Genomic DNA, 16,917 nt, shown 5'->3' with positions numbered 1-16,917 from the left:
TCCCATGGCAGATGCGCCCTTGTATGCGACAGGGATCGCTTTCTGTTTCTTCAAAGTCTCTTTCTTTTTCTTAATCTTATTTGGTGTCTTGGGTTGGTCACCCTGTGAAGGCTCATTTTGTAAGTGTGTCTTGGGTTGGTCACCCTGTGAAGGCTCATTTTGTAAATGTGTCTTGGGTTGGTCACTTTGTGAAGGCTCATTTTGTAAATGTGTCTTGGGTTGGTCAATTAGTAAAGGCTCGTATTCTGAAAGTGTTTTGGGTTGCTCAATTTGTTGAAAATCTTCTTGACCATCTGCATTTAGTTCAGGAAATGTTGAATTTGTACTTGTCCATGTCTTTGACTGAGCAGTTTCCCCCTGATTGCTTAGTTTACTATTCACAGATTTTAAAATGCTTATATTCTTAACCAGTCTTTTGGTTATTTTCATATTACTAGTGTTTCTATTGGATCGTTTCTTGTCAAGCCTGGTATCTTTGCTTCTTGGTTGTCCTCCTTTTGGCTTAAAGAAATAACTCTGCTTCTTGCCTCCTTTGTATTTGCTTTTACCCCAATTTGTCTCAGCTGTCATACATGCCTTCAATAATTTCTCTTGTATATTTTTGCGAGTTTTATCGATCATATCTTCATCATTGTCATCCTTTTCTTTCAATATCGGAATAGCAAGATAAGGAACTTTCGGATTATCTATCAACTTCTGTAATTCTTGCTGTTCTTGCTGTTCCTTTAAACTTGTCAGTTTTTCTGCTTGCTTTAAACATTTCATCTCATAATTACTCTGAAGCATTTTCTTCATTTTGGCGGACACACGTTTTCGTTTAAAATTGCCGACAATCTCATTCTGCTTAGGCTTCCTAGTTCTTTGCTTTCGCGTTTTAGTTTTTGGTTCTGGAATTGCCTCACTCATAATTGGAACATCTGGTATTTGGGCGACAAGCTTGTCAAAACGCCCTGGTATCATGGCTCGAATGCGAGACTGGGAAAACTGGTAGCTTGGTCGCTTTTTTTTTCTGAAAAAATAACAACAATTTATCACAGAGTTAGATACAGTCATTTTTCAGGTCAACACGGTACTGATACTCTTAACAATAAAGCCATGTTATAGTCATAGCTACACTGTTAACCAAGTTTTAACACATATACACCGGGTTTTATCATACTGAAACCTGATTATTAGAATGATGTACGTCATTGTTCAGGTTGGCGGGTGTAGTCAGGCCCAGCCTCCATGTCAAGTTTGATGATCATACGCTCAGGCATTGTAGAGATATCACTGGGAGAAGCTGTGTTAATGTTTTAGCATTAAAGGTCACCGTGACCTTGAACTTTGGCCCGATGACCCCCAAAATCTACAGGGGTCATCTACTGGTCAGGCCCAGCTTCCATGTCAAGTTTGAGGGCCATGGGTGTAGGCATTGTGGAGTTATCACTAAGAACCTTTTATCATTCAAGGTCACTGTGACCTTGACCGTTAGCCTGATGACCCCCAAAATAAATAGGGGTCATCTACTGGTCAGGCCCAGCTTCCATGTCAAGTTTGAGGGCCGTAGGTGCAGGCATTGTTGAGTTATCACTAGGACAACCTTTTATCATTCAAGGTCACTGTGACCTTGACCTTTGACCCAATGACCCCAAAAATCAACAGGGGTCATCTACCGGTCAGGCCCAGCCTCCATGTCAAGTTTGATGACCATTGGTCTAGGCATTGTTGAGTTATCCCTCGGACAAGCTTTAAATTCGTTTTACCATTAAAGGTCACTGTGACCTTGACCTTTGACCCGATGCCCCCTATAATCAATAGGGATCATCTACTAGTCATGCCCAACCTTCACCTCAAGTTTGGTGTCCATACGTCCAGGAATTGTTATGTTATCACTCGTTCAAGCTTTGGTCTACCGACAAACCGACCGACTGACCTACCAACCAACTGACTGACATGCGCAAAGCAATATACCCTTCTTCTTTGAAGGGGGGCATAAAAAGGTTAAAACTGAATACATGTAGCTAGTGTTGACATATTGTGACCAAATTAAGAATATAGGAGGACTTATGAATTCCTTTCTTTAGATTGACACGGTCAAGTTCACTGTTAATAAAAATAGTCACAGAGAAAGCAAACTCTACCAATCCACCACTTATAGTTAAAGACTTGCAAAGTTTTGGTATATCATGCATGGATCACTGTTAAATTAGATAACCCTTGACCATAATTTTTATCTTATGGATAAACAGCCATAATTTGCATTTTATGCACAATAAGAGTTATCTGATTTGATAAAGTATGATTGATGGTTATGAACCTTTCTATGAGGTTTCAATGCAATACATGACGTAGTTGCTGAGGTATTAACTTAAATGTTGTAACATGCAAAACCTTAAACAAAATTTCATTTTTTTTTTTTTACATATGAACGTAAAGCTCTATGATCAACTGGGATTTGATCTTTTTTCAGCCGTCTTATTTCACCGGTTAACAGACATTTACAATTTGGCTTATTCCAAGCGTCCAAATGATGCATATTCATTATTTATATACTCATTTCTGAGAACTGACTTGATAACATGGCCAATAAATATCAAATATAGTTCATAATCGTCCAAGCCAGCTCTGTCAAACAGAAGAGCACAGCATGGCCAAGTATAAAAGCGGCCTAAAAAAGGTAGCAGGGCCTTCCCACTGCTTTTAAGGCTTAGCTGGATCAGTTTTCTCTTATTAACAAGCTGTTGTCTGCTAAGCGCAGTGGTTAGTGCACTCGCTTCTCACCTAGGCGACCTGGGTTCGATTCCCAGTATGGTCACATGTGAGTTTGGTTTGTGGTCACTGAGTAGGACAATTGGGTTTCCTCCGGGCACTCAGGTTTCCCCCACATCTCAAGACCGTGCAACATTGTGCCAACGAGAGTGATTAATATAAGTTACAATAGCTTGTTTCACGATCATTGTAAAATCAAATAGTTTAAACTAAGCTAGTTTTTTAGCATCATGGTACTGGAATCACATTATTTAGAATTTTGTTTGAAGTTAACAATGTAAACAACTATGACTGTTGTTAATTTTTAAACGTAAATAATTTGATGATTATCTCATATATTGAAATTAATCGGGTACAGTTGAAATAGTAGTCTCAAATCTTGTTAGACATACTGCAGATCAAAGGGTATCCAAGATGTTCCTGAGCAGCTCAGATTTGAAAGTCAACAACACTGACGTTAACAACAATGACGATAAGAACAAGTTATGAACAATCAACTCGTTATTTTTTTTACCATAAGAATATGGAATGGTAGATACCAATGTCTAATTTCAATAACACTCTGTAACTGAATACTGGACAAACCTTTACTGCTGGATCCTGCCCATCCTTTTTAGCTTCTTTACTATCACTAGTAGGGGGGATAACCGGGTGGCGGGATGATTTCCTAGCACTCTCCTTGGGAGTGTAGCACTTAAGCTTTGTACCCTTCTGTCTTCCAGGCCTCCTCTTAGGCACCTCCTCAACTGAAGTATTCATTTTAATAATAAGTTCATACCATTTGGATTTTGAAACATAATATGCAAAGAACTTGTTGAACTAGAGCTTTGTAGGGAAAACGTCAACAATGTCCAGCCCACCGCTGGATAACAATGATGAAACAAGGTTGTTGAATGAAATATCTTTTTATTAATACTTTTATTTTATTGGTATGGATTAGAGTGAGGTTTGTGCATGTAAACTGGTTTAAACCCCCAGAAATTTACATTTTACTGACCGTTCCAAGGCGGTACCTAACAATCTTCAGGCTTGATAAACATACAGTCATTACCTAGTTTTTTATATAGTATGTATGCACTGTTCTGTTTGTGGAGTTTTGTGCTGTCATTTCATGTTTCTTATTTGTGATTTCTTGTTTTTGTGTTCAATGTACTTGGCGTTTACCCTGTGCCATTAAATGGGGTTTTTGTTTAATCTTTTGGCTACTGTGCTTATTTTTGCAGTTTTTCACAGAAATATTGTTCTTTGACCTGGGAATGTAATTGCTAGAAACCTTATTACCATGAACAACAGTTAAATCAATCAAGCCAAAATACACATTGAATGGAAATAATGTTGGCAGAAACTTAACTGTGCACAACAGGTATATCACTCAGTTAAAATACATGACAAGATGTTTGTCAGCAAAATGTCTTCAATACCAAGACCACTACTGTCTCTTGAGTGACGAATACCCTTTGTCCCAAACACACCACTTGGAATGGAAAACTATCTTTGCAAAGGGACAATTACTCTGTCAAATATTGGTAGTTTGTAACCAAAGTCGAACTTACCTATCTTTTATGGTGTTCAACTTTTACGAAAAACTTATTTAAATTTATTGATGCTTTAATGAGTTACAGTCCAGACATTAACAGCAGCCTGACCAACTTACCAACAAAAACAAATTACTCCTATATACCCTCAGCACCCCCCCCCAAAAAAAAAAACACATTTTGTGAGAGGTTCATCCATAAAACAGTTTGGTAAAATGTTGTTCTTTGACCCTAAATGCAACTGATGGAACATTGATTACTAATAATTAAAAAACAAATCTGACCCATGAGTGACCTTTTACCATTGACCTACAATTGACCTGGGTCTTGCATGTGACACACTATCTTATCATGATGAGTATTTGTGCCAAGTTATTTAAAATTCCCCAATGCATGACAAAGTTACAGCCCAGACATTAAAAATAGGGTGGACAGTCAAACGCACGCACATACAACTTACCACTTTTGTGACGACTATGTCAAGCTCACCACAAGCAGACAATAAAAACACTTTTTTTCCATTAACATGTAACCTCTTTTTTCCAGTTACTTAATCTGAATATAACCAATCAACCTACCTAATGGCTCAGTAGACCGAGTTGACTTCTCCTGAGGTGTAACATCATCATCATCACTGTCCTCAAAGTTGGCCTGACATCCCTCTTCAGCTGTATGTTGTTTGTTAATTTCTTCATCCATTTCATGATCTTCAGATTCATTTTTGCTTGTATTTGGGTTGCAAATTCTAATCTGACTAACATTCAACTCATTAACATTATTCTGACTTGTTATTGACTCATTTACAATCTTCTGACTTTCTTTTGATTCTTTTACAGTGGTATCACTTGCTTTCAACTGATGGACTTCATTCTGGCATTCTTTCTCCACTGTCTGTGTAATATCTAATTGTTCTGGATCTGCAACAGTTTTACTTTCTTCTATTGACTGAGGAACCTTAGAGTTTAGATCGCTGTCAGGCACTATGTTTTCTGCAATCTGACTAGATCCTGAAATCACTTTTTGAGCATTACCATTGATCAATTCTAAAGCCTTGTCAGTTTGACATTCACTAATGTCATCATTAACATCATCCACCTGATCATCAATTGCCATATCTTCAACGACATCTTCAGTTGGTCTTTGTAAATCATTACTTTTATTAACACCTTCAGCAGAACCAGCAGATTTTTCACAAGGGTTTGTCTGCATTTCTTTAATGTCTGCAGGTTCAGTTTGAGATTTCTCAGATGTATCATCATCAACACCACCTTTTGATCGTGTAGTTCTTGTCCGATCCGTGATCGAATTGAGGGACGTTTTCCTCATATGTGGTTTGTATGTTCGATCTATGGATGGCCCCGCTTTTGGATTGGAACTGTTTGACTTGACCTTAGCCTGCTGAAGCTCTTTCATTCTTTCATATAGTCCTGAAATAAAATTGGAATTTTAATTTCTGCCTGGTATAACTGCAAGTTAAAGGGCCAATAAGGAATACATACACAACAACCTCAAAACTCATGTATGCAACAGCACATACCTGAACATTTAGCAAAGCAAATAACATTACAAGTATGACATATTATGAAACCAAACTGTGCTTTATTTCTGGGTAATCAATAATTTACACAATTTCCTAGATTACTATTTCCTTAAACCAAATCGTCATCTCGGACAAGGTCTAACTCTGACCAGGACAAGGTCCAAGTCTGACCAGGACAAGGTCCAAGTCTGACCAGGACAAGGTCTAACTCTGACCAGGACAAGGTCCAAGTCTAACCAGGACAAGGTCTAACTCTGACCAGGACAAGGTCCAAGTCTGACCAGGACAAGGTCTAACTCTGACCAGGACAAGGTCTAACTCAGACCAGGACAAGGTCTAACTCAGACCAGGACAAGGTCTAACTCTAACCAGGACCAGGCTCTAACTTTGACCAGGATCAGGGTCTAACTCTGACCAGGACAAGGGTCTAACTCTGACCAAGATCAGGGTCTAACTATGACCAGGACAAGGGTCTAACTCTGACCAGGACAAGGTCTAACTCTGACCAGGACAAGGGTCTAACTCTGACCAAGATCAGGGTCTAACTCTGACCAGGACAAGGGTCTAACTCTGACCAGGACAAGGTCTAACTCTGACCAGGATTAGGGTCTAACTCTGACCAGGACAAGGGTCTAACTCTGACCAGGACAAGGTCTAACTCTGACCTGGACAAGGTCTAACTCTGACCAGGACAGGGCCTAACTCAGACCAGGACAAGGTCTAAGTCTGACCAGGACAGGGCCTAACTCAGACCAGGACAGGGCCTAACTCTGACCAGGACAAGGTCTAAGTCTGACCAGGACAAGGTCTAACTCTGACCAGGACAGGGCCTAACTCTGACCAGGACAAGGTCTAACTCTGACCTGGACAAGGTCTAACTCTGAACAGGACTGGGCCTAACTCAGACCAGGACAAGGTCTAAGTCTGACCAGGACAAGGTCTAACTCAGACCAGGACAGGGCCTAACTCAGACCAGGACAAGGTCTAACTCTGACCTGGACAAGGTCTAACTCTGACCAGGACAGGGCCTAACTCAGACCAGGACAAGGTCTAAGTCTGACTAGGACAAGGTCAAGGCAATCTGACTAGGTAAAAGAAGGCTATAATCATCCTGTACAATTATGACTGTGTGTACCGTAAATGCACATGTATGAATTTCAAGATCAACCAAAGTAAACAATATCAATTTCACCACAGTGTCATTGTATTCAAATCAATATTATCAGTCATTTACATGGGAACAATAAACAGCTAAATAAAGAATTTATGTAAGCCCTGCATTAGATTTTTATTTCAGATTTTTTTTCGAACACTGAAAAAGAGAAAAGAAATACAATAGAGTGAATTTAAATATGATTACGAGCAATGTTAAAAATAATATATGCTCTAAAGAATTGAGAAATAACCAAACAATTCTTTTTTCTGTGTCTCTTCTGGAGCCTTGCTTTTGCATATTGACATAGTTTCTGGCCCACATGCAGTCAGTCTGGGGAGACTGTGTATTTCATAAGTAAGCTTGCAAAAAAACCATATAAAGACAGTGTGATGATATTATTAGGAATTAGGAATTTAACAACTGGTAAAATAAAGTACACAGTTGGAATAGCCTGTCTTAAAAGGTAATATCTACTAACCAAGTCGTCTGAGGATCATGGTCTTCATCCTCTGTTGTTGTCCCATCTTTTGGTTTGAGTTTTTCTTCAAAGGTCTCTTCCTCTCTATCCTCCTAAAACAGGTCCAATAAACATGATGCAGGGCTACACTGATTGTATATTCATAACCGAACAAGAGGGTGAACTGCCACAAAGTACATCCATTTTATTTTTAAATAAATTCCCCTTCACACATCAAAAAATACCTACATACTATTACTCCCGGAATGTGGGCATATTCCTTCATGTTATACCCCTTCCCTGCACCCTGTTTTCATGGCTCTCATAAATACATTCCCCTTCACACCCCAAAAGGTACCTACTTTATATATGTATGAGGGGGTATTCCTTCAAGTTCTACAATCCCCACACCTCTGCCCCCCTCTCTTTTTTAAGTACATTCCCCTTAACATCCCTAAAGGATCCTTCCCTCCCCACCCAGTCTCCCATTCTCTCATACATCCCCCACCACCACCCAGAAAATACTTACTTTCTCCTGGTGCTTCTGGTCCTAGCATATTCCTCCATGATTTTCTCCACCAGTTTCTCAATCGCCTCGATTTCTGGGAGATTCTTGTCAAGCTCATCTTCCGCATTCTCTGGAATGACGTCATCAGCATCTGCTGTTAAGTCATCATCTTCAGGCTCCTCTTTCATTTCTGGGTCTGAAATTCCATTTAACCAGTTTTAAAATTGTAAGAAATATTCCATGAAAAGTTTGCCTTAAGAACAAGACCATAAATTAAAGTTTAAACATATCTAGAGCAGTGCTATTTTTTCTCAAGAACTATTGAAGCCATAGTTACAACCTTGTAATACAATATGTGTGTCTTGTTTCTAGCAACATGTCCTTCACGCTTTCTTTGAATATCTTGAATGTTTTTTAAGCTATGGCCAAGGTAACAATTTCTGCACGCTGCTTACCCCCATTCACCAACACTTAATGACAATGATGTGACTCTTTTTCCCCGAAACAAAACAGACAATATAAAATTATTTAAGCTTTTTTTCTTGATCATTTTTTAGGCTCAAAGTTTATAGCTTGTAAAAAATTAACAGACTTCAATTGAATTATATTGAAAATATGAATATTAAAGTTCGTCTTTCAGTACCTTCCTCAAAAATTTCAGTATAAGAAGGCTCCTTTAATTTCTCTATGATGGCTGGGGGAAAAGTCCGCACTTTCGGAATAGCAACTGTCGACATGAGAGCTGGCCATGTAAACACTGCTTGGAACCGGGCCTGTGTGAAACAGACAATGTTAGAAGACAGTTTCTTTAGTATGCAATTTCAGCAAAGGAGATAGTGTTATAAGTCAGATTCTAGATATGAAGTGTCAAGGGGAGTAACTGTGATAGCTTTTGATGATTTGGGACTGACATCTGATACAAGCTGCAAATGTCATGATTTGACCTTAGGAAGACAATGAAACAATCTGCATTGAAAGCACTCTAATAAAAATGACATGTATTTAGTTAACTAATAAAAGAGGAGCTAGGAAAGTGAAATTGTTCAACACGTCCACAGAACGTCCACATGGTTATAATCACTCAGTGGATATTTTGTATTTGCAACATGCTTTCAATAGGTGCTTCGCCATACGTCACATAGCGAATTAAGATGAAATGCCACACAGTAAGTCCTCGATAAACACAGCTGGGAACCAGTAGATTTACAAATTATGAATTAATTTAATTGATAAAATGTTTGGGCATAGGGAAGATACACTTTAAGTAATGGATGAATAGATAATTGGTGATAGTCAAAGAGCTAATCCTTTACATTGTTTTAGGCTACATAACTCTCAAAATAATAATGATTAAACAACCAAGCCATAAGTACCTTGAGTTTCTGGTAGTCATGAGTCTGGCGTACTTCCCTCATGGTTTGTTGGCACTGTCCTACATGTTGTGATGAAGATTTCATCTTACGGCTCGGCTGTTCTACGCTTGTCTTGGCCCGATTTTTCTAATAAGGAAGCAAATTACTTACAAGCAAGGTTTAAAATTCACAATGCTATTATGTAACTATCAGCAAATATGTGCAAATGAAATTTTGAAAGGTTTTGAATTTCAGATCTGACTGAATTGTGAAGATATTGTGATTATTAATCCCTCATGAAATTAAAGTTATCTATAGTATAAAAGATACTTATTGTCTGCAATACGAAAGTATTTCATTTTAATATAAATATTTAGCTGTAGAATCATGACATTAAAATTATTTTTTTTAAGAATTAAACCCCTGGCCCAATTTTCTTGGAATGTTAAGTCCTTTATACCAAGATTAAGCTTATCATACTATACTGTTTTCCTATAATTTGTGTAATATTTTCTCTTTTTTAGACTTTAAATAGAAATAATGTTCATAATAATCACAAGAAACAACTCTTTTCATTATTCAAAAACAAATTTAATTTTGGCTAAGCGAAATAAGCTACTTAATCCTGTTAAGCTGTTTCGTGAAATTGAGGCCAGAGTTTTCTTGGTACCTACATACCTCCATATCTTTCCCAGCAGCTAATAGCACATTCATGAGTGGATTGGGGCCGTTAGTTTTCAGCTTGTATAACTGCATCTTCAGTTCCTGCGGATTGAAGTAGGCTTTGGAGTTGTCAATAAGGGCCTTGTGCTCATAGAGGAGCTGCCTCATTCCCAGAAGTGTCGTCTTGTTTGGGGGGATGTAAGGAAGGGAGCGGTCGTAGTTGGTCGGCTCAGTAGACGTGCTTTGCTCAGCTGTGGAATCAGCTGAAAAGGGAAAAGCATGTCAGTAATGTATGCAGATGACAATGCTGGTCTTTTTTTGATAAATGGCAGGGAGGAGTTCATACAGCATAAAAGTCAAGGAGTTTTCAAGGACCTTTATTTGATTTTGTAGGTATAACTTGTGGTATTGGTGGGCAGATTGATCTTGTGATTTTCTGACTTATGTTTAATTTCAGAACAGACTCACCCATTGAACTTATGTCAATAACTTTTATGCAATATATACACATTGTTTTGTGTTTATTTTCAGGGTTCAAGATAAGCAAAAAGACACTATTAGTTGACAATGCCATTTTCAGTAACCTTTACATCAAAAACAAAACAGGAAATGGACATAAACTAAACCGTTGCTCATGTAAACTGTACCACTGAGGTCTTAAACCTGTACCATACCTGAACCGTCACACTCGGGTCAACAGATAGCAAAGAGTTACAAGCAAAAAGTCCGTAAGATCAAACTTTTTATAAAAATGGACCTTTTCACTACAGACACCTCAGCTGGGGCAGAACACGGAAATTTAAGAACTATTGCTGAAAATTTAAGAATTTTTCCAGTTAAAAGAAAATTCAAGTAGTTAAGGAGTTTGTTTTTGCAATTTTAAGGATAGCCTTAAATTCAAGAACTTAAGTATGTTCGAATCCTGATAGCTATTCAGAAGTAAGCTTGGTGGATGTGCCTTGCTCAGCTGTGGAATCAGCTAAAATCAGAATAGGCAAACATAGCACAACAGTGCCAACACAAATCTGCTTTTAAGAGTCATTTAAGATTAAATAAAATCTTAAATACAGTGATAGACATCTGCAATAGTGATTTAATGACACAATACTTTCATTAATCACTTCTATAAAGTTATTTTTAATAGTCCAATCTTACCTGAGGACCCGTCCAGATCTTCATCAGCAATGTTGAGTTCTTGCTGACAGTCCATCAGAGTATCAGCTGCATTACACTCTTCCTTCAATACGCCCATTATCTTCGGCACCTGTAAAGCAAGATATAATACACATTATTGTAATAGTCAGAACAAATTGCGTAAAATCTAAACCAGCCCTTCTTTGTCATTAAGATTTTACATAATGTGTTCTAACTGGCTTAAATGAGAACATGCTTTTAAGGGACCAAATCATGACATGTTAATAATGCAATTTTTAACGATCATGTCCCCAACATTTATTTTTTGATTCAGCTTATTTATATAACAGCATGGACTGTGATTCATTCTCCATTTTGTAAACCCATTGTTTTTCAAACCTGAACGATAACAGGTGTACTGGAAAACTCATGCATATTATTTTATTTAAACAATCACTTTATTATACAGCTTATTTATATGAGACATTTAACTATAATACTGTCCCTTACCATTATCTTGGACATGAAGAAGTTTAAGGGTCAGAGAAATACCTGTTAATGTATTTCATTAAATTTTTTTAGGTATTTTTTTAAGAGTCCATATTGATGAAAAGAAAGACATGTAAAACATTTCCAAATCTCTCTTCAGATTTAAGAGTTTAAAAAATGCACTTTACAGTTGCACGGTATCAAAATTTCCTTCAAAGGGTCAATTTAATGGAAATATTTTTAAAAGGCAAAAGGAAGTTTTTGAGACTACGCATGGAGAGGGGAAAGTCAAAGAGGGCTAATCAGCTGCAACAACTCTCTTATACTTTATAGATCACTGTGGTGCTTTTCAGGCTTACAAATAAGCTCCATCAACCTATTGTTAAATCTGGATGCCTGATTACCCAAGTAATTCCTTGCTGATAACTAATACAGAAAATGAATGACCAAATGTACATGTAACATAAAATTATAACAGTTTGTATATTTGCTCCTATTTCAATTAAAATCATACGGAAATAACCTAATTTGCAATCTTTTAAAGCCAATTTTTTTTTATATATTATATAGTTTTCCGTAAGAAAAGAAGTTTTCTTTTGCTGAATACAAAACCCCTTCAAATGATGCCACAGTAATATGGGGCCATCAGGCATCCAACATATAGATTAATTATATCTTTCAAATTTTCCAATTTCAGCTTTTTTAAGTCTCAAACCTGTCTTGACTGTGATCGTGTCCGTTTGATTTTCTCCATGGGTTTTAACATGGCCATGGCTGTGATCTTCCTTCTGGTATGGTAGGCCTTGTTGAACACAACCTTACTGTCCACATCCAGGCTCTGTAAATACAGACACATCTTCAGTACATATAAACAATCAAGAATTTGAAAAAAATGTGAGAAAAATCGGGTAAAATCAGACTTTATTTTAAAACTATAAATTTCACAAATTTTCTGAAATAACCCTGAACTGGATTTGGAAAAAAAGGCAAAACTTATAAATAAATATATTATCTCCTAGTGTTTGAAAATCGGGCTCCATTTGATATCGATAATCGAATGGAATCGGACCAAGCATTTCGATTTACTATTATGGGACAATAATCGAAAGTTCATAATATCAGTAAGGAATACATTCTGTATACATAGTATCATCATGATCATTTAAATTGTTAAACCTGGATGCAATATGAGTGATGCTATAATAAAATAGGTTTCAAAAACAGAATGCATCGAGCCCCGGAATTTGAAGGTCAGACCGGACCAACTACACCATAGAGACAGGTTATTGAAGGTTTTATGAAATATATAAACAATTAAAAATAATTTGTAATTTTGGGAGAGTGTTCAAGTTTTCAAGCAGTAGTGTTTACATTCACCGCATTTGTTTAAGAGAGTGACATACCTTGTTAAAATGAACTCAACAAGAATTTACCGGAAAGAAAATTAACATTTACTCGACTTTTACCACAAAACAATAAAAATCCCTAGTTACCAGAAGTAACATTAGTGACATCGATTTTAGACAACCACTATTGATTGTCGCCAACATAGCATTGTCAGTGACGATTTATTGATTGTACTCGATAATCGTTTAATCACTATTATCTACAGTAGCCAAGCAATTTTTAATCCTAATCTGTGGAGAAGAAAAGTGTACTTATCTACGGTAAAATTTTGAACAAACTGGGTAAGGTACCTTGGTGAATGAAGCAAAGGACTTTCTATCAATCTTCTTCCATTCTTCTGGAGTTCTCTCCTTGTCCTGGTTTATAATCTTCATGGGGTCTGTTGAAATCAAATGTTTCAATACATATTGAACATTTACTTTAGCGAATATTCAATAGCATAGATATAATGAAATATCATCCCCAGCTTTTAAAAGTAGAGTATGTTTGAAATGTTTTTTGACACAATATAGATATATCTACAATTCTGAATATTGGGTAGGTTTCTAAAATAGAGCACCTATATTTCTTCTACAAGCTATCAAGGTTGGCCTCGACCACAAAATCAATAGGTGTTGTCTAAAAACCATGACCAATAAACATACCAAGTTTGAAGATTCTACAACCAGTAATTCAAAAGCTTTTTTTAACAGAAATGAAAATATGATGCTGACAACAAGTGCCTTCACCAACAAAGTATTCCCTATATGTCTGCCTTGCTTCACAAACAACACAATAACATTTTCATTTTAAATTATTTTCAAAGTGCTGTCACCCTGTACAAGAAGTACATATATTTTTTTCCATAAACATTCATAGAGCTGAGGCAAGTAACGGTCTCTGGAACTATTTTCCACTACCATTTTGTATGTAATCATTATAACATAAATGTTTTCACTTATTTCATATCACTTCTTATTTTTTACATAAGGAAGACAAGCCAATTTAATAATCACAATATTATCTTAAAGCTGCACTCTCAAATATATACCGTTTGCACAACTTTTTTTATTTTTTGTCTTGGAAAGAGCAAATATCTGCAAACCAATGATAAAAGATTGCTGGCAAAAGATCAGATCACAGATTTCTTTTCGATTATTAATGTTTTATGGCTTAAACCGTTACTACCGGTGCATTAAAAATCAATTTTTAAACTTTAATATAAAAATCTATGATCTTATTTTTTGTCAGGAGTCTTATATAACTTGTTTCCATGCATTTGCGCAAAAATTGGCTCGTTCCAAGACAAAAAATAAAAAAGTTGTCAAAACATTCAATCTGTGAGAGTGCAGCTTTAAACTATCAAATTTCATTTTCTCAAACCTTTCACATAAAAATGTACATTTCTTACAAAATACAATCCTTACACATAATGTATTTCTTCTTCCTGCCTGGCCCGGTCTGGTTCATCTTCCTCTTGATGATAGCCTTTATCTTTCTGTTCAGTTCTCCGTGTTGAGACATCGCATTTTTCATTTTGAACTTTTGTTCATCGGACCAACCCCTATAATTCTGTACAAGAAAACAACCTTGGAATTCAGTAAGAACATGTGCTTAACACACAAATGCACATATGCAAATTTGATTATCACTGGTATGCATTTGTGATATGAGTACTAGTAAATACAAGGTACATGAATGTTTGTATATTATAAAATTATAATGGAAATACATTAAAAAAAGGCAATCATTGTATAACTTCAATCAATAAGGTTGGGGGCGTAGTAACTGTTTTTGCACCACGTTGGCACTTACCACACAATAAGTAGCATGCATATATTGGAATATCATTGTTATTCATCCACATGCTTTTTGTAGCAAGAATATTGTACAAGCGACCCTTTATGAGCCCCCTGACTTACCCGTCTAGCAGCCTTCAGCTTTCGCTCCTTCTCTCTCTTCTGTACTTCTTTCTCTAGCTTGGTGAAGTACTCCTCATCGCTGCTGTCACTCTCCATGTCCTGCACTCGCCTTCTCTTCCTCCTTTTCTCGTCTTCACTGTCACTCTCCTCCCACGGTTGCTATAAAAGAGAATTTAAGCTACAACTACCATATATGTCCTAATATATATGCTTACACATGTTGACCTTTACATAATAGAAGAACCATAGGATAATGGTTTTTATTATATACCCATCATAAATCCACACGCAATACATATCACAAAATACGGTAGTCTGTATACCACTTCAGTGCAATACGGCCGTATTCCACTCTTGTGACGTCATGTCATAACAAGTATCGTTGTGCGATGTTAAAATGACGTCATAAAACATAAAAGTGTGTTGTTTAAATGTCATTTATTATGAAAACATGTGGCCTTTAAGTGATCTCACCAACCAGTAATGTATATAATAAAGCGTGGATTTTTGCAAAAATCTACTTGAGTCGAATACAACCTCCCACATGAAAACCCAGTACTAATAACCCTATTATATTTATGACACCAGCCAATTCAGTATTTGAGAGACAATATCCAAAAGGCCCCCACAGATCTATTAAGGCTATAGGTATCCGATAAGTGGTGAGCCCATATTATTTTGGGTAACATGATTGTATTAGGGTTTTATGGGCAGAAAAAGAGAAGGTAAAAAATACACAGAAACCAAACAAACTTTTTTGGGCAAATACCCCCCCCCCCCCCCCCAGGTGATTTTACCTCTCATAAAGAGCAAAAATGCAAACTACAATACATTTATGTATAATCATTAATGTTGTCATTTCGTAATCAGCAACTAATACCATTTCTTATGAAACCCAAATTATATGGGGTCACCAGGGAACAGAAAGTTACTATCATGGAGCTATCAGGAAACTAGCTTATTGTGAGTCAGATTCCTCAAGTCTTACTTTGGTCAGGCTGGCAAGTTCTTCTTCTTTAAGCTCTTGAGCTTCAATATCATCAAAGTCTTCATCTTCATCCTCTTCCTTCTCTTCCTTCTCTTCCTCCTCCTCCTCATCATCATTGATCAAATCTGGGTCATCATCATCCTGAATATACTGTGACCGCTGGAATAAAAATAGTTATACAATGACTTTGAAAAAGCAGTTGTAACCTAGCTGCATAGAATTTGATATCAAGTTTGTTCTCAAAAGCCTGTACAAATAATTGGCCAATGCAATAAAAATACAAGAGCTGTCACTGTAGTTGATGAATCCCCCCATGTCAGATCAGATGAATTTGCCTACATTCAGGGAAGAGCTCACACTATAAGCATGTATACATTGTTTCCTTCAAGAGTGAATAGGTTAAAAGGCGTTAAACTATGATTTACCGCTTAGTGTGACCTTGACCTTCTTGGTAGGGACGTGGAAAAGTGACAATTGGAATTGTGACAATTGACAACACCCATGATGAATGAAAACATCCCAAACATGAGTAACATCAAAAAATTGATATGGTGCCTTATATTCAATAAGCATCTTAGTTACAATTTTCAACTAAGTGAAAAGTTGCCTTTTGTCTAATTTGAATTTAAGAAAACGAACAATGTTTGTACACTGAAAATATGAAAATAAGCAAGAAAATGGTCTAAACAATATAAGCATTATAATAAATCAGATGAAAAGTAGTGGTATTTAAAATAATGGATGTTAAAAATTACAAAATTCTCACTAAGTTTGAAATATTCACTGAGATGCTAATTGAATACGGGCCCAGAAGAAACAGAACATAACAGTTCTTTCAGCAATCCATCTCACCTTGATGCCAAGTTTCTTGCTGCGAGCTATGTCGAGCAATTCTCGAACAGTCATCTTGGCCGGCAGTCTCTCCCCAAACAGATTATACAGGCGATCTGTAAACTGGTCAAGCCTTCCCTTGTCAGCAGCATCCTGAAATCAAATGTTTGTGTACCAAATTTTAACTGTTAGATAAAATGCTAAG

The 16,917-nt window shown here is 36.7% G+C and overlaps 1 protein-coding gene across 2 annotated transcripts in view; it reads right to left on the bottom strand.

Annotated features, from left to right (window-relative positions):
- Nucleotides 1–796: 796 nt before the first annotated feature.
- LOC128224515 (uncharacterized) overlaps nt 797–16,917 on the bottom strand; it is a 29,820-nt gene continuing 13,699 nt past the window's right edge. Inside the window, exons 21-35 of one of the 2 annotated variants that reach the window (XM_052934382.1) lie at nt 16,734–16,865; nt 15,882–16,040; nt 14,894–15,052; nt 14,399–14,543; nt 13,283–13,371; nt 12,301–12,423; nt 11,118–11,226; nt 9,978–10,225; nt 9,321–9,446; nt 8,591–8,720; nt 7,969–8,143; nt 7,461–7,552; nt 4,865–5,713; nt 3,337–3,497; nt 797–1,009 (exon numbers count right to left, since the gene is read on the bottom strand). In XM_052934382.1, the coding sequence (XP_052790342.1) occupies nt 941–1,009; nt 3,337–3,497; nt 4,865–5,713; nt 7,461–7,552; nt 7,969–8,143; nt 8,591–8,720; nt 9,321–9,446; nt 9,978–10,225; nt 11,118–11,226; nt 12,301–12,423; nt 13,283–13,371; nt 14,399–14,543; nt 14,894–15,052; nt 15,882–16,040; nt 16,734–16,865 (2,766 nt within the window). In that variant the 3' untranslated portion in view covers nt 797–940. Of the gene's footprint in view, nt 1,010–2,645; nt 3,498–4,864; nt 5,714–7,460; nt 7,553–7,968; nt 8,144–8,590; nt 8,721–9,320; nt 9,447–9,977; nt 10,226–11,117; nt 11,227–12,300; nt 12,424–13,282; nt 13,372–14,398; nt 14,544–14,893; nt 15,053–15,881; nt 16,041–16,733; nt 16,866–16,917 lie in introns of those variants that run through there. The other variant, XM_052934381.1, reaches the window with a different exon arrangement.

This window comes from Mya arenaria, chromosome 17, assembly GCF_026914265.1.
Source record: "Mya arenaria isolate MELC-2E11 chromosome 17, ASM2691426v1".
In the NCBI taxonomy this organism is placed as follows: Eukaryota; Metazoa; Mollusca; class Bivalvia; order Myida; family Myidae; genus Mya; species Mya arenaria.
The sequence above is the reverse complement of the archived record's forward strand: the minus strand, read 5'-3'. Positions and strand labels throughout refer to the sequence as shown.